Raw genomic sequence first — 22,957 nt, 5'->3', positions numbered from 1 at the left:
AGTGTTGCAATATTCTCTCACCTTTGTTAGACCTGATTATTTTTAAATAAAACTGTTATCGCAGGCTACGCGCGCAAGTGACTGGCTTTTAAATGCGTTTCCAATGTCAACACGTTGAGTCACCGGCAGATTAAAGTAATAAGTTTTTTAAATTCTTTTATTCAGAAGGTGGAAAGGGGTGGGGGTGGGGGTGCAAGGATTGTGCAGATCTTCAAAACTTCTTTAGTCAACGTTATTCGACTTTTAGGATCTAAAGAAACGGTATCTTCTTAAACGCTAGCTAGTTTTATGGGCCTCTACCAAATACGGGGTTACAAATCATGATCTCAGAGCTCGGCCAGACATTGTTACATTGGCCCGAAGGAGGGAAACTCCCAGAAAGGAAGAGGATGAAGTCTGTTTTAATTAGGCTGCCGAAGAAGCCTTCTGGCTTGACTCAGTCCCTGCAGACCCGCGGTCACACCGACACGCACGCCAACTTACCGGGGCGCCAGCTACCGTGGAACCGGGGCTGCTGGCGTTATTCTCCTCGGGATTCTGGGGGGCTTCTTCCGGCCCCCGAGTCACGAGAATTCTGAAGTGCTGTTGCCCCGCGTTTTGATCCTGCCTGATCTTAAATGTGCAGCCCTGCCCCTGTGGCGTCCTTTCCACCGAGTTCGTCCTGTGGATTTCGGGAGCCCCCCTGCGGCCCCGAGGCGGCGTCTCCGGGTGACCCGGGTGGCCTCGCTCTTCCGTGGGGCTCCCGCGCTCCGCTCGGGGCTGCGTGGGGTACGAGGTGCTCCTCTCCAGCCGGATGCGGGGGTACCTCACCAGCCGGTCGCCCTTCGTGCCGGTGAAGCCGAAGTTGAAGTCACCGCCCAGCCCCGGAGCGCCCGGTTGTGGCTGCTGCAACTGGAAGACGAAGCAGCGCTTCCCAGAGCTTCCAGAAGCATCCGGAACGTGCTGCAGGGACCAGCGCCTGGGCTCCGGCGCCGAAGGGCTGCTCTGGCCGTCGGCCCCGAAGGGCGTCAGCCTCACCTGGCGCACATCGGCGCTGGAGGCGCGGTGCTGGATCCGCAGCCCGCCGCCGCCGCCGCCACCCTCGGGGCCCCGGGCGGCCTCCTCGCGGCCTTCGCAGGCGGCGGGGCCCGGCGCTTGGCGGCCGCACGTGCCGTTGAGCTGCGGGCCCGGGGCCCGGGCGGCCCTCGGAGGCGAGCTCCCGGGGGGCTCGGGCTCCGGGGGCTCCGGGCCGCCGGCTCGAGGTGCCGAGCCCGCATCGCCTTCCAGGCCCTCGGGGGGCGCGCCCGCGTCGGGGGCGCCGTCGGCCGCCTTGCGCTGCAGCGAGATCTGCACGGACGAGCTGCGGGTGGGCCGCGCGTCGAGCGGGCCCAGGAGCTGCGGGATGAACATGGACGTGCTGCGCTTGAGCGCGCCCACGGCCTCCTGCAGGCCGCCGCCGTCCTCCGCTCCGTGCTGGGCGAAGGGGTGCGCGCCGCTCCTCCGCGGGAGCGTGTGGAATGCCATGAAAAAGTCGTCTTCCCTCTCCTGGTCTAGGATCTCGGACTCGGGGGCTGTGTTGCTGCGCCCAGAGCCAAAATGAAACCGAAGCCGATGGGCCATGGTGCCCAGGGGGGCAGGGAGGGAGAGGGCGAGCGGCAAAGGCAAGCCCGGCGCTGCCAGAAGTCAAAAACCGAAGGCACAAACTCCAAGAAAAAGTGTCCCATCTGCCAAACCGTTAGCACTGCGGCACCAAGAGCGACAGATAGCAGAAATAACCCAAGTGGCAAGCGGCATTCCAGGCATGATTGGATAAGAGCAAAAAGCTCTCATCCACACTGTGACAGAGGGTAGGATGGCCAGAACCACATGACCACGGTCTCCCCCTCCAATGCCAGCTTGTGGACTTAGTGGAGTTTTTCCCCCCTCTCCTGCTCTCTCTCTCTCTTTTTTTTTTTTTTTTTTAAACAGCAAGAGCCTGAAACAGCACCTTCCCAGCTGCTGCTTTTCCATCAGACAGGAGTGGCCCCAGCAGGGAGCTCTCACAGCTGACTAAGGCAGCAAACACAGTCCAAGCCATGCTGCTATAAATCTAAACCGCATCAAATTCACGGGACAGTTCTTTCCGAACGAGGCAGGGCGCTGGGACTCTCTAACCAATGCTCGAGACCGGGAATTGAACACATGAGCACACACTGTTATTTCCCCACCTCCCCGGCAAGCCAAATTAACGACAAGGAAAAATTCCCTGGCTGCAGGAAAACCCTTTCACAAGCATTGGATATTATGTTTCTCTGTTATTTATGATATCACCACATTACCACGATGGAATGCAAACTAATAAAAGGTACTATAAATATGATTACACACCCCACAGGACTAGTGTCCCTTTATGCTAAATAATTAGACCATGATCTACAAGTAACAAAATAGCTAAGTGGAGGGAGGCACAACTCAGAACGCTGTCAGTTAGCTCTCTGCCTCCTACTACTGTATTTTTCATTGAAAAGGGCTGGGGGTGGGGGGTGCGATCTCACACATAATATGACTGTCAGACATGGAGGTACCAGGGACAAGGAGCCCAGCTGGAGAAAACATTCTCTTCTATGCCAGATGGGAGGGAAAACAATCACCGTCAAGCCCCCCCCCCCCCCGCCCCCCTCCATTCCCACCAGAAAAGGAAGGAAAATTGAAGAAGGGTGTGAATGTGGTTTTTGTAGTGAGTTAACTTAAATACCATACAGAAAAAAAGGCTGCCCGGAGCTGTTTTCCGGTGAGAAGTCAGCAGTATTATCACAAACATGGAATCTTACCATTTTTGTGCAGAGCCAAAATGGACCTAAGTAATAAAAGCCCAAGTTCAAAAAACTGTCGTCGGATTTGTAGTCAACTTGGATATATTCTGTGTGTTTCAAACTTACTATTTTTCGTGATCCAGAAACGTCAGTTAGTTAACAAAGAAGCTTATTTAGAAGGCAGTAGAAAATGGGAGGGAAAAATACCAAGCTGTAAAGAGTGACAAAAAGTTTATTTTAAAATCCGCAAAGCATGACTTTGTCAACAGCTCTGGAATTGAGGGTGTAGAGGATTAACCCTGTGTTTACATGCATCCAAACCTGTTTTCTAAAGGCTTGTGTTTAAAAATGCCAAAAATGATCTCCATGAGAGAAATGGAAACTGGTTTGTTTAATGCTGAAAATGCCAAGTACCGCTACAGCCATGGATTATCTTAGCTGGATTAAGAGCCAATGAAGCAAGGAACACCACCACCAGCATTCAGTGCCTGGTGACTACACTGAAAACAGCCTGGGGCCAAGTTAGGGAGCAGTTACCATAAAGCACAATTTTGCAGACCAAGCGTCTATTCATTCACACCTGATTGCTTAGAGCTCTGCATTCAAAGCCCTTTCGGGTTTGGAAGGATAGTTTAGGGTCCACAGCAAGGTCATCTCAACAACAGTCACTGTTTTAGACAACGGAGATGGGAAGTGACTTTTTTTACAGCGAATTTCTCTTTTAAAAAGAAAAATAATCAACTGCAACGCATCTGCCAAGGGGCAATTTTTCCTCGATGCTGAGCCTTTTTTCACTTTGGAGAGGTGTTTTTATTCTCAGTACACGAGAGAATAAGGATTAGCATGTGGATGGATCTATGTCTCCACAGACTGACACTCTACTGAACACTGCCTGGTTCAGTTATTTGCTGGATGAGACACGGAGCGCCAACAGGCGCGCCCTCCTCTGAATCTCTCATTCAATTTAGTAAGAAAGTAACTTCAGACACACAAGCAGAAGAAGTGACTTCGTTATTCGGCATTGCCACCTTTCTTACCTTCTCACCTAAGGTAAGAAACGCTGAGTTCAACGTGAAGCCATCAAGACTCCATATATTCCAATAGAAAATGCACCAGTACCGTAGGCCAGAATCGGTTGGCTTTCCAATTTGAAGAATAATACCGAGGCCAGGAGATTAAATATCCCCCCAAGTCCCATCATAAGGCTAAAAGGCCCGGCTGTTCACCACCATCGGCCTGAGGACTTAAGAGGACAGCAGACCCCACCACAGTGCTACCCCTGGCTGACCTGTCTCAATTCGGAAAAGGCTCTAGGACTCGCTCGTCTCATGTGCAAGGGCAGAGAGTTAAAGGCATTGCATTTTAAGGCTCCTCCTCAAACATTCTATTAAGTTTAAGCTGCTCAAAAACTTGGGAGTTTCAGCTTAAATCAGCAGCAAGAAGGATTCATAAGACCACTCCCTTGTTTCAAGTTTTTGCTTAAGTTCTAGTTAGTTAACATATAGTGTAATATTGGCTTCAGGAATAGAGTTGAGGATTCATCGCTCAAATACAACACCCAGTGCTCATCCCAAGTGCCCTCCTTAATGCCCATCACCCACCCACCTCCCTCCATCAACCCTCAATTTGTTCTCTGTAGTTCCGCGTCTCTTTTATAAGGTTTACCTTTTTTTAAACAAGAACACTCCTTTTAAAGAAATATACACAAGTTTCATGGAAAGTCAATTTGAATACAACTGACAATAGACTACAGTGACTTATGATACCACTTTTGAGAGTTCCTTAAAAGCTTACACAGAACATAATTATGTTCCTCTTCATAGCTGGAACATTTGGCTTGTGGGTACCTTATGAATACACTCCACTCTAGTTAGCTGATTCTGCCAAAAGCCTTGAAGCCAAATTTGCTTCTGAAATTTCATTTTTAAAATGAAGTCTCAGTCATATATATTATATAAATAGATATGTAATATGGCCATATCTCACCTATCAATCTATATATAGAATATCTGTATGAGTTTCGTGTTTCAGGCGTATCTTTGGTTCTTTAAAGGTACCTTCTATGAATTTCCCTTGAGAAGGTACCACTTTTCAAATACAGCTTAATTCTGCCTGCTAAATATAGACACGCTTTTTGCTATATAATGTTAATTAGATTTTTGCTTTCCCAAAGAGAATCACCATAGATTTGCTATTGAGTGGGTAAAAGGGTTGTAGTCTGGCTTATATTTAAAAGTGCCTGAAAGGTTTATTTATACGAGTGATGGCTTCTTTACAGATGTGCCTACTGTTGGATAGCCCCAATATAACAGCATAGGCGTAGGCTCTGATGTATCACTAGTGTGATTTTCATTGATACAGACTGTGATGAAAACATGCATATATACAAATAAATTTCCTGTCCTAGCCATACGAAAGTATTTGTCGGAATCATAAAACAGTAACAGGACAAAGACGGTCTTGGCGGTGGGGGTGCATATGTACTACTAGAAATACAATACAGATGATAGAATTCGAAAATGCTGCTTTAAAATTCAGTTTTTAAAAAATGAAGCAAAGATCGAGAGCTAGGACCCACTTACCAATCTGTTTTCATCAAATACTTCAAACAGGAGTCTGTGATTAGATGGGTTTACCTATAAAGGGGACACAAATATTATTTTCAAAAACGGGCAGGAATGGTTCAAAGGTTAAAAGAAGACAAAGAATAAAATGCTTTATTATGCACCCAGGTCACTTGTGTAATCTAAATAATTAGCTTCCCCTTTTGTAAATCCTGTATCTAGTAAGTCATGTTTTCTATTATTGATTTCTGTATTATTCTATGCCTATTCTATGCTATTCTGTAGGTGTATTAGCAGAAAAAGCTTTCAGCTGCAAAGGAAATTTCAAATAATTTGAGGGAGCTTCTAAATCTCCTCTACAGGGGCGCCTGGGTGGCTCAGTCGGTTAAGCGTCCGACTTCGGCTCAGGTCATGATCTCACGGTCTGTGAGTTCGAGCCCCGCGTCAGGCTCTGTGCTGACAGCTCAGAGCCTGGAGACTGTTTCAGATTCTGTGTCTCCCTCTCTCTCTGCCCCTCCCCTGTTCACGCTCTGTCTCCCTCTGTCTCAAAAATAAATAAACGTTAAAAAAAATTTTTTTTAAATCTCCTCTACAAAGACATGGAGACCAACGTGACATCTTCACAAAGGTCTAGGCCTGAGGAAATCTCTTAAGCCTATAACGATATCGATAATAGCCGCGACAAAAATGAAGAAAATAGCAAAACGAGCTATTTACCCCTGCATGCTCATTTTGTAAGGCACTGTCTGCTTATTAAATGTTAAAAACACATGATCTCATTTAATCCTGACAGCAACCTATGATGGAGAGCTGTTCCCCCAATTTTGCAAATAAGGAGCGAAAGTAACTTGCCCAAGAGCCCACAGCTGGTATGCACAGCAACTAAGGACCCCAACCAGGTCCGACCTGCTGGTCTCCAGAGCCCGTGCTTTGAAATGAGAACACAGAAATAAAAGATGTCCTCACTTCCAGCAACCATGGGGTCAACGTCTGAGCTCCTGGGCTTTCAGTATGTTTTTGCTTCTCTTTACCAAAACCTCACCAAAATGGCAGGAATCATCATTCTGGCTCGATAGCCACTTATTTATGACCAATCACATGTGAGACATGGCGGTGAGCACGCTTATTTACATGATCGCATGTAAATCCTGCAAACTACCCCATCAAGTGAGGACTCGTCTCTCCTACGGGAGAGGTAAGGAACCCGCAGAGAATGCGTCCTCAGATGGAGTTCTAGGGTCACAAAAGTTGTGGGTGGCAGAGCCAGAGATGGGATTCAGGTCCACTGTGATGAAGTCTGGGCTGCTTCACGTGGGAAGTGGAACGAAATACAGTTTGAGAGGACAGCGCAGCACGGACTGCATTACGGGCTTCGGGCCCCGTGGCCTGGCCTCAGCTCAGTGATGGAGCAAGCAGATGGCCAGGGGGGTTTAGGATCTGTCTAGAAGCTCTGTGAAGGTCATGCATCCACAGGCCCACAGGCTGTTGCAGGAGCGGCACACAGTAGGTGCTCGGCAGAGATCTGCGGACTGAATAAAACAAAGCCCTCCTTCCTTGTTTATAAAGCCAAGAAAAATAGAATTTACAAACATCTATAGCCAAGATAAGTTGACACAATCTTGGATGGACTAAAATTTACATAAATGTGACCCAGGTGTTAAGCTAAAAGGAGTCTAAGTAATTTGGAGTTTTACAAGTGGAAAGCTGTATCTGAGACTTAACTAAGGGCCAATAACATCTATCTGGCCCCATCAGCTTTTCAGTCCTTCATGAAGTAATTTAAAAAGCATCTGGTAGAGGCTACACATAGGATCCGAGTATTAAAATATCGATGCCATATTTCAGCTCTGAACATAATAGAAAACAGATGTTGTATACAGAGACCTAAGTTTGCACACATAAAATACTATTGTGATTGAAAGGAAAAAATCAGGACCAATTGTACCGGGTCTAATGGTAATATTGTTCTTTGGGAATCTACACCAATCTGCAGATCTCATCTGCAGCATTTCTGGAGTTAAATAAGTTTTTAATATAACAGCTACACAGACAAAATATATTTATTTTGAAGAGATTAAGAAAAAAAAAAAAAAAACCTTTCTTTCAATAGCTGAGCAGTTTAGTATTTCCAAAATTTTTAGTAGAAAAAATATAGGAACCACCACAAAAATTCCTTGAATAGTAATCTGTTAATTCACAGAATTAAGTTACTTCTACATATAACTCTTCTAGGTGTTATAGACACAAGGTTGAGGAAATCTTACCAAATACAGTGATATTTAGAAGTCCAAAAGCAGTTTTATCCTACACTCATCCATGCACACCACATATTTGAATTACAAAACTCTCCCTTCCTAACTGGGACAGGACTGGTAAAGTTTAGGATTCCTTTTAATCATGTTGCCTCTATTGCTTTTTTTTATTTCTAAAATCATTCATAATCCGGGGTGCCTGGGTGGCTCAGTTGGTTAGCATCCGACTTTGGCTCAGGTCATGATCTCGCGGTTTGTGAGTTCAAGCCCCGCATCAGGCCCTGTGCTGACAGCTCAGAGCCTGGAGCCTGTTTCAGATTCTGTGTCTCCCTCTCTCTCTGCCCCTCCCCCACTTGCACTCTGTCTCTGTCTCTCAAAAATGAATAAACGTTAAAAAAAATTTTTAAATAATCACTCATGATCCATGCCTCATAGAAATAAGCCATTGTTTTAATTCTATTTTACCTTATTGTGAAAGAAACCTTTGAGTAGAAAAGCTAAAGTATGGTACTTAAATAACTTTCTTTTTACTTCTCTAAAATATCTCCAAATGAAACAAGTCTAGATTTTGCTACTCCAAGTCAGTCTTTGAAAATCAGGCCACATGAGGTGGCTACCAGGGCGGGTCTCGAAAAGAATTTCACATAAAAATTTACCAGCTTCCACTCAATTTGAATCTGTAGTGATAAGCTATCAATCTAATTAACAGTAACAGTTATTATTACAAGAAAAATGGAAAACTTACTCTAAAATAAAATTCTTCATTCCACTTTGGGTTCAGCGTCTGGAAGAGAAATTATCTTGTAATATCTTTTACAGTCTTTGAAACATGAACAGTTACTAATACAAGGCAGTCCTTATAATTTGCTTGAACATTTTTTTGTGATTAAAAATAATAGCTAAGAGATCTTCAAAATGGCAATAAAAAGAAACAGTCAGTTATTTGAGACTATTCTATAAACCAAACTAGATGGGAAGGGATGTATTTATACAAAAGATGATTCATAGATAAACCACAAATTGCATGCTATGCATCAGAATAATGTCAGGGGCCTACAAAGAGCCATCATCATGAAAACATAAACATATCCTTCAAGAAATTCACATTGCTATCATTATTTCATCAAGAAGTTAATGAACTTTGTTCACTTCCCTCAACCTAGCACAAATCTGTTCTGGAGAGCAAGGAAGCAGGTGGCAGAAAGGTGAAAGTATTCACTATTTATGTAAACACTGAAATCTGAGGAATATTTCATAAAGAACAGTACTGATGATCAGATTATAGTACATGAAAAAAAACCCGCCAGTTAGGAACCAAAAGTGAATTTTCCCATTTCCCCCCCAGGTAACCAGTTTTTAAAAAATCTTCACCCCTCTATCCTTCAATCCTTCTGTACCCATTCCTCTGTCTGTCCATCTATCCATCTCCATACCCATCTATCTAAATATTTATCTCACAAGGACATGGAGAGGATACTTTTGTCCTCAGTATGGACAAAAGGGGGACCGCAAGCATCCCTTGAAACAGACACTGTGAAAGAATACATACATACACGTTCATGCATTTGGACACGCATAACACTCTTAAGTACATCTCTCAAAAACCGTATCTAAAACCTGAGACTGAAAAAATCACCACCTCACCGAAGTCTGTGTGCGTTTCTAGTCTGAATGAGATTTGCCTTTATCCATCCACATCCTTTCACGCACTAGTACACGAATGAGCAGAGACGGAACACAAACGAAACGCACCATAAAAAACAACAAACACAGAATTCACACAACACCGAACTGGCTTTTTTCTTTTGCTTTTTTCTTTTTTTTTTTTAAACTCAGCACTTCGCCCACCCACAACTCAGGAGGGAATCCGATCCGGATCCGAAACGACGGGGCTTCGTACTTCTCGCTATGAATGGAGCCGGGGATGGTAAGGAGTGGCAGAGAGCAGAGAAGAAGGGAGAGGTGCCGGGCAGGCGGCCGCAGAGGCAGGGCAGGACCGGGCCTGCCGAGGGCTGCTGCGGTCCCCGACCCCGGCGGCCCCCAAATGCACGGAGCGACAGGCAAAAAGACAGGTGAGGGAGGAGCGCACGAAGGACCAGGCGGCCGGCCACGAGGCCGGAGGAGGACGGCAGTTCGGAAAACCGAGCGAACGCGCGCAGCACAGAAATACTAACCCGGAGGCTGCGAGCGAGCGAGGCGCGGCGGCCCCGGCTGCGGCGCTCCACCCGCTACCGGGGCGAGGAGGGAGGCGGCGGCCCGCCCCGAGCACGAAAAGCCATCTCGGTATCCCCGGGCGCGGCGCCGCTCGCTCGGGGGCCGTGGTTCCCCGCTCCCTCCGCGTGCGGGCGCCCAGCTCCCCGGCTGGCCCGCGCCGCGAGGCCCCGCCAGGCGGGCGCCCCCGCTCCCCGCGCTGCCGGCTGCCGCGGGGACAGCGCCTAACTCCGGGGAACAATGGCCTCCGCGCTTCGCGGGAGTCCTCCCGGCTAAGCGAAACCCCGGCTCCTGTTTGCAAAACAGATTTTTAATGCCGGTCACAATGCCAGGTGGAGGACGCTCAACGGTAAGCGGTGCCTTCTACATACACAACGACCCCGTCAAGGAGCTCGGGTGTCTGCACAATAGGAGGAGAGTTAGCGTTTTGTTAGAGCCACCGTGTTCTCCAGGAAATGCTTGTCACCCAAAGTAGCAGACGATCCACCCCACAGAGGTGATAGGGAAAATACTAGTAATGGGTAAATCCTGAAGCGAAGATGAAAACAGTACTTTTGATTTTTTTAAAAAACCTACACTTTCAATAAGTGCCCCCAAATACGGAGCAAAAGCTTATATTTACACACACACACACACACACACACACACACACACAAGCACGCACACACGGAAACGTATAAATAAATTAAAATATAATTATGGAAACATCTGTAATGAAATCGTGTAAGATTTAGAAAATAGATACACATAAATGTATAGTTTGTTAATGGTTTCATGGAACTAAGCAATATTTTACTTCCTTCGGTAATATTTGTTTCAAGTAAAACGATTACTTTTGTGCCTACCAATTTCACAAGCCACTCCACTCCATTCCATTAAATGTGTTTTAAATTATTTTAAATGTCTTCATGAAAAACAAGCCAACCAGAACGAACCCTTGCTCTGCTGTATTCTTTGAAGAAAAGATTGCTACCTGTAATAATACTTGTTTTTAAGAATATTGGTTTTAAAGTCATTTAACTAAAAGCCAGAATGGATATCTTGAGATAATACTGAAAAGCTTGGTGGTCTATGTTAAATTTATAGATTATAACTGGGAGATGCTTAAAATTAAAATATTGCCAAACTTAAAATATCAAATTCTACACAGCCAAAGTACTTAATGCAATTGTATTAAATTATGACTTACATGAAATTTAATTTAGGATGGGCACCTACCTTTTTAATTGTTTTTGTCTGTACCAAAGCGAGTTCTCTGTTCTCATCCGCAACGTACAATGAAAGTTTCACATACGGATCACTGTAAGAAAATATTTCAGGATTTAGAGGGATGATACCTTTCATTTAAAAAAAAGTTCAAAAAGAAAGTAGACAAAACCTAAATGAAAATGCAAATATCAGTTAATGGCCCAGCTTATGTAAATTCTACAATCTAGACAGTCACATTTTTAACATGCCCACTACGGAAATTACACAGTAACATTTTCAACATGCCAACTAAGGAAATACACAAGAAAAGTTTCTATTAACAAGAGTCAATGATGCTTATTTAAAAGCAAAATTACCACGAAAACACATGAAACATACACTAACTTTTGATCTTTCCCATTAATTCAAAAGAACGAATCTGCCATATTTCTTTTCCTAAACAGATTCTGAAAAGATTACAAGAAAGATTATTAAAATGGCACATGAAATTTTCTCAGACTAGCAAAACCTAGCAAAAAAAGTTAGTTTGCATCTGATTTATATTCTGATTTCCACTATATAGGTAAAAATGATTGTTCCTTTAATAAAGGTACAACAGGTATTGATCATCTAAACCAACACCTATCATTTTCCAGATTCAAACAAAAACTCAAAACTGAAAGAAGAGTCCAGGAAATCAAAAGAGATTTGCCCAATGTTGTAGATTTCAGTAAAGCCTAGATTAACTGAACACTTTTAGCAAAAAGTATATTAAAAGGACTATTTACAGTAGACTTTCTCCTAAGAGTCTAATTAAGTCCAGTCACATGTTCTGAAAGTCTTACGCTGGGATAGCTCAAATCTAGTCAAGCCATCTACCACTCTTTAAGCGTTCAAAACCCAGGTTCTTCTGTTTCACACTGGAGGTCCTGAAAATCATAGATATGGCTCTCATGCATTCAACCCCCAAATTTCCACGCTTCTAATGACATGCAACATGATTTCTATCCAATTTGAAAATAATCCTTTAGTGGCTATGCCATGACTATTAACCCTTACCTTGCAACTTCTAGGATCTTTCCAAAGATTACCTAGAGCATCATAAAATACTTTAGATTGATTTTTATTCAATACCTCAATAAATATGCCATGAAATCCTTTAAAGAGAGAGGTGTCATATAATTAAGTTTGGTAATAATAGGACTCCATATCCAAAACAGAAATCAAAAGTCAGTGACTGTTGGTAGATATAGTATTTATTACCCATAAAACGCATCTTAATGGAAGCTACAACAAATCTCTTGCAAACAAATAAAATAAAATAAAAACCAGCAACAGAATCTGCTTGGTTATATTGTTATCAGTAAGTATTGTTAACATTCTAGTTTAGAAGATGGTATTAGTCATCCTTTGCCTCTTATCCATCAACGATAGATTTATTTGATTAAAGAACATCAAACCCAATGTACCTAGTTCTCCTTATCTGGACACCGTCAGCCTCAGAATAAAGATGACTCGAGAGCTAGAACCCAACCTAGGCCTCAATTCCCCAAGAGCACCTTCCTAATTAGGACCGTGGTCTGGTGATGAATCAGGAAGCAATTTCTAAGGTCGAGGCTCTCAGGCTTTAGCTTACCAGAACTGCTGGAGGGGAGCGGGTAGCAGAAACATGGATCGCTGGGCCCCCCTTCCAAAGACCCCTCCAAAGATCTGGTTAGTCTGAAGTGGGACCCTAGAATTTCTATTTCTAATAAAGTCCAAGGGATGCTGATGCTCTTCATCTAGGAACCACACGCTGAAAACCGCTGTTCCAGGTAGTATTAGAAAAGACTATTTTTTACCTATAGAAGCTGATTTTCTATTTCCAGCCACCAAGCTATTGCTAAAAAAAGCTCAAGGAAGGTCTGATATCTCTGTTATCTCAAAAACAGGCTGAGTCTGCCATGAAGATGAATGTGTGCCCACGCACACACACAACCCCAGACCATAGAGAACACCATCAACACTGCTGACTCCCTCTCTTGTTTTCATGGCCCTTGGCTACCACGACTGCTGCCTGTTACCTAACTGCAGTAAGGACTTGAGCATTCACTTGAACGACGTGCACACTCTTCTACTAATCATTTATTTGCTCTGGTTTGAATCCCCCCAAATAGTTCACAGTAAGTGACGGGCGCAGTTGGGAATTGAGAGTGTGTTCTCTGAGTGGGACAAGGTCTCCCAGCTGTGACAAGAAGACCCATCTATCCATGTCCCGAGTGCTCATCCAGGTTGAGGTAGGTACTAGGGTGTCGGGATGAAAGAGCAACCAGGAAGCTCCCCGGAAGAGAGTGCTGCACGAAGAGAGAGTCACAAGTGTGGGACTTGGTAACAAGAGATGTTTAAGGGGAGGGAGCACAGGGCACAGGAAGAGCCAAGTTCAAGGCTAAGCACAGTCACCCACACTGGCTCCAGGTTCTTCCTCCCTTTCTGATGGTACAGCATACCCTTCATAGCAACAGACATTTAATGAGCACCAACTACCTTCCGAAGACTCTGCTAGGAGCAGACAGGAGTGAACAAAAAACGATTAAAACAACGAAGGTCATTAACGGGCATTTACGCGTGGCCCTCAGCTGAGTGAGGATGACGGCGCTTTCCCATTTCAGCAAGGTGAACGGTACTAGAGCACAGAGCTGCGATATGGGACGGGGCATTGAGCGTCAGCACATGAGCAGGAAGACGCCAGAGCAGCCTGAACAGTAATCGATACCACCTCAACTGTGAGCACGAACGGCACCAGTGCCACCATTACAGCCGCCAGTCCCACAAGCCAAGCACGTCACCATCAAGCACCCCGTCTGTGCTGTCGCACGCGAGACGTGCGCGGTATCTCATCGAATCCCCGGTGCAAGCTTATTACATTGTCACGTTTTCCAGGTAAGAAAAGAAGACGGAGAAATCAAGCTTGCCCGAGGTTACAGAGTAAGCAGGGGAGAGTGGGAAGGGAGGCAAGTCGTCTGCTCCAGAATCCGCCTCTCCGGGTGCGTGCTACGCAGCCCTGCGGCAATCCGCTGTTGCTGACCACCAACAGAGCCGGCCGGGAGGCATGTCTAGGGGCAGGAGTTCCCCAAAGTCTGCCAAGTTGGAAAACATTTTGTACTGTGACTGCTACGACGACCTAATTTTTATCTTTGCTGTTGTCGTGCCTGGTGGAAGATCAAGACGCCCGGGGCCGAGTGTCTACTTTGGGGAAGGCCACACCTGGAGATCTTATCTGCTTCTCAACACCCCCAAATAACCAGCTGGGTACCTTGGACAAGTCACTTTAACGCGCTGAGCCTCAGTTTTCGTTATCTCCAAAATAAAGGGGTTGGACTCAATCAGGGGTTTGCAAACTGCAGACTCTATCTACAGAGCCTTAGTTTTTGCATAACCCTCTCAGGATAACTACAGGCTACCAGTTCTGCCGTAATCTGTTTTCTCTATTGGGCTTCCAAGTTAGAATTTTTTTGGACAGTGTCCTGTAATTTTTTTAAAAAAGTTTTAAACTACTGGACTGCATGACCTCTTTTAGTTAGAATATTCTGAATCTCAGAACAATTCAAACTCACTTCTCATCACTCGGTATAACTACAGCCCATCCCATCCTAAGTAAACACAGCTAGATACAGGAGGAATAGGGAATAAAGCCTGAATCTCTACTAAAAGGTTTTCTCAGAGCATAAAGGGTGAAGCCCACAGTTTTGAGTTCAAGAAATCACTCTCGATCAACACCGGGCTGAATCTTCCGGAACATGTTACCAGCTTCTAGCCAATCTACCTGCTGGGTATCAAAAACATATTACCTAAGCAACAAGCACAACACAAGAGGCATGTGTAGGTGTATGTTTGTGCATGTGAGTCCAGGGCAAGGGAATGAAGGCCATCCGGGGTTCAAACAACACCTGAGTGTTTGAGAAGAAGCTGGTGGTGACGTCTGCTGTCCCTGGACGGCCTTCATTTCTGAACGTGACGTTCTGCAGGAGTGGAGAGAGGAAGAATTCCATTTCCAGAGTCTTTTTCACACCTGACTCCACATAAGCCCTCCAGTAAGGACAGCAGTTCTGGAAGACTCTCTGCCCTCTGAAGTTCTACCTCCATATATTCCCTACCTTTGCGACAAAAGGCTAATTGCGTCTGGAGGTCAAGGCTTAGTTAAGACTTACTTCTCCATCAGGACGTTTAGGAAAGACACCCAAGCAGCTCATCAGAAGCTACCATTAAGGGGCGTAGATATGGGGTATAGGTTTAGGGGTAGAGAGCTCTGGTTTTCACGTGACTACTTATATGCTGGTAGATGATTTTGTTGTTGGAGGTAACCATCAATACATAGGACTTTGAGAAGAACAAAACAGGGGTGCCTGGGTGGTTCAGTCGGTTGAGCATCCGACTATTGATTTCAGGTCAGGTCATGATCTTGAGGTTCGTGAGTTCGAGCCCCATGTTAGGGCTCCGTGCTGACAGCACAGAGCCTGCTTGGGATTCTCTCTCCCCCTCTGCCCATGCCCTACTGATGCTCTCTCAAAATAAACAAACTTAACACACACACACACACACACACACACACACACTCTCTCTCACACACCAGAATAGGTAGGACATGGAAGGAAACAGGCAGGAGGACCATCCCTCCCTCCTCTGATGGTGCTTCTTCTCCTGATGCCCTTGACCATTTCCACTGGAGTCTCAAATCTCAGCTGCATCAACTGAGTGACCTTCAGACAGTCACTTGACCACTCTTAACTTCAGACTGTTCACGCATGAAATGGGAACAGTTCAGAGAGTTATAGTAGTATTAGCACACTCAGCACCAGGCACACAGTGTTAAGTGCCTTACCAACGACAGCCATTCTAATCCTGAATCCGTGCTTTGCTTTCCTCTCTCGTGAGACTTCTGAGGTTCTCTGTTGCTCCTTCCGACCCCCCACTTCTGCTGTGATTGCTGATTTGACGGGCCACTGACTACCTCCTAGTGCAAACTGGGGGCTGGCCAACCCTGACACACCAGGTTCCATGCCTCCTCATTATCCTACTGCGGGGTAGCCCCACGGGCATCTGGGTGGGGACAATCAAACTGCTCATCACAGTTACGGCAAAGCTCAGAAGTCACTCCTGGCAACTAGTTACTATCCTGGTGGCTGATGTTTAGGACAACTCAGGGCCAGCATGACCATTACTCTCCGAGAAGCTCAATCCTTGTGGACTAGGAGAGAGATTCCATTTCACAAACCTTTGGCCTTCTCTGCAAAGTAGTTGAGGCACCACGTTCTTTCTTTTCAGCCTTTAAAAGGAGATGACAAACTGATAGGATTTAAACATCCTCTTTTACTGAGTGACTACTCTATTCCCAGGCAAGGAGACAAGCAATGAATATGAAAGACACCGTCCCTGCCCCCATCTGAACCGGACACAGAGAATTAAAGCAATGACTCAGACAGGGTGTGCCAGGTACCCAGGAATACAACACTCCACAGCAGTGGTTCCTGACCTTGTGCTCACCAGGGTTACCTGTCGTCGGGTGCCTGTCCTCATTCCAAGCCGCCCAGATCAAAATTTCTGCGGTTGAGACTTGGGATTCTGCATTTATCAGATGTCCCGCATGATTTCCGTGCATTGGTCAATGTTGTCGCCCCTCCCAGAGGGGCATCTGAGGCCAAGAAGGGGAAGAGCATAACCAAGGGTCCAGTGGCAGGCTGGAGCCGGGGGGCGGGGGGGGGGCGGCAGCTGGAGAGTGCGCCCTGGCTCAAACCACAAGGAGCCTTGTATGCAACTAAAGAGCTGGCCACTGCCACTAGGGGTCAATCCTGGCTCCCCTTACTTGTAGCTCTAGGACTGCTGAAAGCTTATATAGCCTCTTTGTGCCTCAGTTTCACCATTTACCTAATGGGGATAATAGCAGTACTTGCTTTTATTACAAGGAGGCTGTCAGTAAGATTAAAACGGCAATGACACCTGCCATGTAGGAAGCACTCCACACACGTTAGCTGCCTCTGCCATGACGTCACTATTAGCACTGAGTTGCTGAAAGGGAAGATTCTCGATCAGACTCATGACAAGGAGGTAAAGCAGCAGCAGGCACACCAGCTGGAAGGCTTCTGCACGAAGGACTGACAAAGGTCTAAACACAGCAAGCAGCAAGGACCAAAAACAAAGGACACGGAGCAGCCGGGAGGCGTGCTCCAAAAGCCGGGGTGGTCACTGAAAGCGGCGAGGAGGTCAGTTGAGGAGGGTTGCCAACTTCTAACTTACGGGCCTGGGTGACCGTGCGTAGTCTCAGGCTACAGACCAGTACTGGGGCTTTAATCCCTTACTGGGCCAGCAACATCACCCACCGAGGAGGGGTATGCACCCGCTGACAAGGCAGCTCTACCCTTTGGAGAGAAGCCCATGAATTCCAAGGCACCACCTATGACCTTGGCTTTATAACCAAGGTCTTTCACACAGCTCTTGAAATTTTAGGCCATCACACAAGAGGCCCTGAATCTTTTGCTTCCTGCCCATGATGGTGCATTTGTGCTTAGGTCTGCAAGGGCTTATCAAACACTAGGGTCTGTCCTCAGAATCCTAAGGATTTAATGTTATTTACGTGAGGAGTCTGAAAGTTAGAACTGGCCTCCCGAGGTCCATGTCTGAATTGGGCAAACCACAAAATGCATCTGAAGGCTCTCAGGTTCTTCTGTATTTTTCACAGTATGTAAATTTCAGAAGAGAAAATGAGCCGGGAGAGTCCGGCTGCTCACTCACCAATAAGACCCCTCACATGTGCACAGATGATTTTCGAGGGAAAAAACTGAAAGGTGTTATCACCGTGTCTTGCACGAATCAGATACCAGAAACTGCATGAAATCAAAGGCTAGAAGATAGATCCTGTGAACTGGAATGAAATCTTTAGGAGTCTAACAAAAGCCGAGGTCCTCGACCAAAAAATTCACGAGCACCTGCTCTCTCCCGAGAAGTCACTAAAACACCTTGGTCGAAAAGCCCATCCTGATTTTGCAAAACTGCTGAGCACAGAGCATTGAAATTGTTGTCCCATTCGCCCCCAGCACGGAGCCCAGCGCTGAAAATTCTGTTTCCCCTCTCCTTGGGTCTCTTTTCCACTACTCTTTAAGGGACAGGAATTCAGAGACGGGTCTCATTCCACCTTCGTCACCATTAGGCAAAAACAAAACAAAACACTTATCCCAGCGAGGACAAGCCCGTTTCTCAGGGAGAGATGAAAATAAGACCACCTGGGTTTGCCTACTGCTCAACCTTTAGAGCGACCACGAGCGAGGACAGTTAGTCTGAGGCAACATTAATGGAGCGATGCGTGGCCCTCTCCATCTGGCGGACTCACATGTTCCATAACAAACAAGAATGTGTAAAGGCTAATCCTTTTGCACAGATTATTTACTTATTTTTGTCAGACTAAACAGTCTTTGTGGAGATCCATACGTTTTAAAGGAGGCAGGGCAGTGAGGAGGAGAAGGGGCAGGAGGGCAGGGTTGCTCCACTGGGCAGAACATTCAAGATGGAATACGTTCGGGCTGCAGCCAGGTTGGAATGGCATGGCCTCTTCCCCCAGCTATAAAAGTGTCCTTCTAAGATACTTGGATATCAGAGGAGTAACGAGAAAGGTCTTCATTTTTCAACCATTTTTCCCTCCTAAGGGGACACCGAACTATAACCTAAAGGAAGCAAGAATTCTGTCCTGTAACAAAGAGGTTAAGTTCATTGAGGTCATGCTCCATATGCGACTGTGACAGCCTGTGCAAGGGTTGTGTCTATTTTCCCTAACAGCCAAGAACAGAGGTCTCGAGTAGCACATTATATCGTGCCATTCACCATATTTGTTTGGACTCCCTGAGGCATCTGACAGAGACTTAGCTGACCCAGAGAAAGTCTCATTGGAAAACCTATTTGCTGAAGATTTTCCTCATTCTTTTCCCCTGCTACTATTACAGCCAGTGTTGCATAAATTACTGACATCTACAATCAAGAAACAGCACAAAATAAGGAAAGATATTACCTAGAAAGTGTGAGAGAGTAAAACACAGGAATTTAGCAATATTATTGAAACTGAAGATTTTACTCTAACAAATTGCCAGAGATGCAAAAAAGGGAGCACTTTCTGAAGAGGCAGACATCTTAATGTTCTACTACTGGAAAGAAATTCTTACAAGGTTTCTGGAAAGCAACATGGCAGCAGGTATCCAGTACCAAGAGTTGACGCCTTTGATTCAACTTATTTCTAAGGATTAATCCCAAAGAAATAACCGGACATGCAAGCAAATACTGACGTGCAAAAGATACTCACTACAGCATCATGTATAAAAAGAAATTAGAAGCAAACTTTCAGCCCAATAGGGAAGTGATTCAATAAATTATGGTGTAATCATGTGCAAGCATATGAAACCATGAAAATCATGTCTCAAATAATGTTTTTAAAGTTTATTTATTTTGAGAGTGAGAGAGAGAGAGAGAGCACACAAGACAGAAAGAGAGAACGAGGTGGGGGGGGGGGGAGGCAGAACGAGAGGGAGTCAGAGGATCCGAAGCTGATCTGTGCTATCAGCACAGAGCCCGATGCTGGGCTCGAACTCACGAACCATGAGATCATGACCTGAGTGGAAGTCAGACGCTTAACTGACTGAGCCACCCAGGTGCCCCTCAAATATTTTTAAATGGGAGAAAATAATCATAGTCTAACACTAAGGAATAAGCAGGACCTAAAAACGTGGCTAATTCTACATACACATACAAACAAAGTAATGGAGGGGTCCCTGGGTGGCTCAGTCGGCTGAGCGTCCGACTTCGGCTCAGGTCGTAATCTCACGGTTTGTGGGTTCAATCCCATGTCGGGCTCTGTGCTGACAGCTTAGAGCCTGGAGCTTGCTTGAGATTCTGTGTGTGTGTCTCTCTCTCCCTCTCTGCCCCTTCCCTGCTCGTGCTCGGTCTCTGTGTCTCTCAAAAATAAATGTTAAAAAAAAAGTAATAGAGAAAACCATAGCTAAAGTTAATAGCTGTTCTCTCTAGATAAGTTTATGAATTATGCTGATTTTCTTCTTCATAGTTTTTTTTCTGAATTTTCTACTGTGAGCAAGTACTATTTTTATAAATGCAAAAAAGTTATGAAAATACCAATAACAGTTACACATATGCTTCAACCATAACAAACTCTTTGACGAGGCAGTGAAACCTGTAATTTCATTGCTAGTCTACATTTCAGTAAAAACCCAAAAGGGTTTCAAAAAGATTTTTTTTCTACCCAGAAAATTGCCTTAAATGGATGACTACTGAAGATTCTTGAAAGAATACGCATATACGTTCCAGTCTTTGAGACTTAATGAAAGGCATGAAAGGTACTTTGAAATACATCACTCGTTACCAATAATGGCAATGACTTACTCTGTACGTTCTTTCAACAAATACAAGACAGCAGTGGGGCAGTTTAGAGACCAATGAATTCTTATGTTGGCTCAAGGCAGGTTAAGAGAGGCATTACAATTTTACAGCTCAGGCATAGTCTGTGAAACCGCTGAAAAAGAATACGCTTTTCAATGCTTTAGTTGTGATTTTGTGGTTGGGAGCGATGAGGGACTTCAACCCTATCCTACAACCTTTCCCATCTCCTAAGCCTTGAAATTGCTAGTCGGGACTGACTCTTGGTCCCGTGCCATCTACAACCAGTCGCGGGGGCGGGGGGCGGGTGTCTCAGATTGGGGTCCCCGAGAATCCTGAAAGCCTACAAGGGTCGGGGGGTGTAACTGCAGGCCCAGCTGTCTACCTCTAACACACATATACATAATTTGTTGACATCTCTGTAGACACGGAACAGCTCCTGAAAACATTTAAAAGAGTTTGTTTAAAAAAAAACCACAAAACCAACTATTTAAAACCAATGTTTTCTTACGTTCTAAGAGTATGACTATTGTTCACTGCATATAGTCACCAGAAAAAAAAGTTTCACCTATAAATTGTAAATCTTCATACAGTAGCCTTTGTCTCCAGCATACTCTATTATGTATTTTCCCCACATACAGGCAACTATCAAAGGTTAAGAAAACACTTCCTTCTAGTAAAGCTTTAACAGAGTGGAGAGCAGCTCACGAAGCCATAAAGGAGGGACAACAAAAACAGCTCCCTTTTCAGAACCTGTCTAGTAAATGATTTAATTCGTCAAATAGTCACTGAGTGTCCACCATATGCAAAGGACTATGCAATGGAGGAGGTCAAAGAAATGGGGGGCAGGGGAACAGAGACAAAGAGTCACAGAGGAGATGAGGTAGTCTCAAAGAGGTAGTCTACCCCTCCCCTCCATAGAAAACAAAGTCAGACAAGAAGGAAGGCACATACTGCAAATGCTGCCTTTATGAAGTTGGCCGTGCATATTAAGAACTCAAAGAAGTGGGGCCCCTGGGTGGCTCAGTTGGTTGGGTGTCCGACTTCAGCTCAGGTCATGATCTCACGGTTTGTGGGTTCGAGCCCCACATCAGGCTCTGTGCTGACAGCTCAGAGCCTGGAGTCTGTTTCGGATTCTGTGTCTGTCTGTCTGTCTCTCTCTCTCTCTCTCTCTGCCCCTCCCTGGCTCGCACTGTCTCTCTCTCAAAAACAAACAAACATTTAAAAAAAAAAAAAAAAAAGAACTCCAAGAAGCTGTACGTTTTTATGATTATTCTAAGACAATCAGAAATGCAGGGAATATCTTATGAACAGAGGTAGTAACTTCCGGTATCATTTATCAAGTACTTCCTGGATGAATGGCATTGTATTTTGTGTCTTATGTATATACCATCTCTAATCCCTGAAACAGTCCTGGCAAGGAGGATGTTAGTAACCCCATTTCATGAATGAGGAGAAGATATCCTAATATATATATATATACACACACACACACACATATGAAATGCTATGGAGCCATTAAGATGGTATTAATGAACTTGATTTAGTTGCCTGTGCTTTGTCTAAAAATAAAGTTAAAATTGTATGTCATCACAACTATAAACGCAAATATAGCTACGACATTATAAATATACCAAACTATAAAACAGTATTTATTACTATATTAAGGAGACCGTGAGGGATTTTTTTTTCCTTCCTCTCATTTCTCCATAAAGTCCAAATAGCAGAGCTATGTTACTGTTCAGTTGGGATGCCGAGACTGGAGGTCACACAGCCAGTCCCAGAGTGGCCACCGCCATCCCACCACCCCCACCCCCGCTCCAGAAATGGTCCCAAATGGCAGCAACTAGAAAATTCAAGTTAAAAATATCATGTGTGTGCCGATAAAGTAGGTATAGAGGCATTTATGGCTTTCGCCTCAATCCCTGATTTAACAGCCACCTTCCTTTTTAAGCAACAGAGTAAAGACGTCTCAAAGGGCCTTGAAAGAAAGGTCTGGAACACCGTAAGTGGAGTGAAAGGGACTATCTTAATTCCCATAGTATCTATGCTCAGTGTCCTGTTGGAGAAGTCTGCTTCATCGTCATCGTACCAGCACGCGTCTTCCTGTGGGGCCCATGCCAGTGAAGCAATGTGTAATGACTAGGTCACAGCACCTTTGTGTTGTCTCTTTAGGAGGGTCTTAAAATCCACTCTGCCAAAGGCCTCAACTGTTAGCCCCCATGCGCATCTAAGGGAGGGAGCAATTCAAATGTGTGCTTTTGAGAGACATTACCCATTTTCCCAACTGATGAGCTAAGACTTCGCACAAGAATCTATCTTCTGAAAAAGTAATTCAGGAATGCGGGGGCACAGGCACCTACTCACATGCAGGGGGCATTCCGCAACCTAAGAGTGTTTGGAAAGTTGAGGGGGCTTACCGCCTAATGTAAGTGAATATCCCACAATAAGCCATCTAGAGATCAAAAGATCTGCACTTCTCAGACTAGAAATGGACCAACAAAATTAAAACTCCTCTGACCGTCCTCAAGTAGTACAGTAGTATTGTCTTTCTTCTTTTTTTTTT

General features: G+C 45.1%; 1 protein-coding gene across 10 annotated transcripts in view; it reads right to left on the bottom strand.

The window, feature by feature from the left end:
* Positions 1-22,957, bottom strand: part of NEDD4L (NEDD4 like E3 ubiquitin protein ligase) — a 341,415-nt gene that overhangs the window by 144,957 nt on the left and 173,501 nt on the right. For 4 of the 10 annotated variants that reach the window (XM_078435202.2, XM_078435204.2, XM_078435203.2 and 1 more), the window contains 3 exons: positions 11,017-11,098; positions 8,333-8,371; positions 5,354-5,407 (listed from right to left, as the gene is read on the bottom strand). In XM_078435202.2, the coding sequence (XP_078291328.1) occupies positions 5,354-5,407; positions 8,333-8,371; positions 11,017-11,098 (175 nt within the window). Of the gene's footprint in view, positions 1-483; positions 2,604-5,353; positions 5,408-8,332; positions 8,372-9,761; positions 9,814-11,016; positions 11,099-22,957 lie in introns of those variants that run through there. The other 6 variants (XM_078435198.2, XM_078435199.2, XM_078435206.2 and 3 more) reach the window with 5 other exon arrangements.

This window comes from Panthera onca, chromosome D3, assembly GCF_046562875.1.
Source record: "Panthera onca isolate mPanOnc1 chromosome D3, mPanOnc1 haplotype 2, whole genome shotgun sequence".
NCBI lineage: Eukaryota > Metazoa > Chordata > Mammalia > Carnivora > Felidae > Panthera > Panthera onca.
This window is presented reverse-complemented; position numbering and strand designations above follow the sequence as displayed.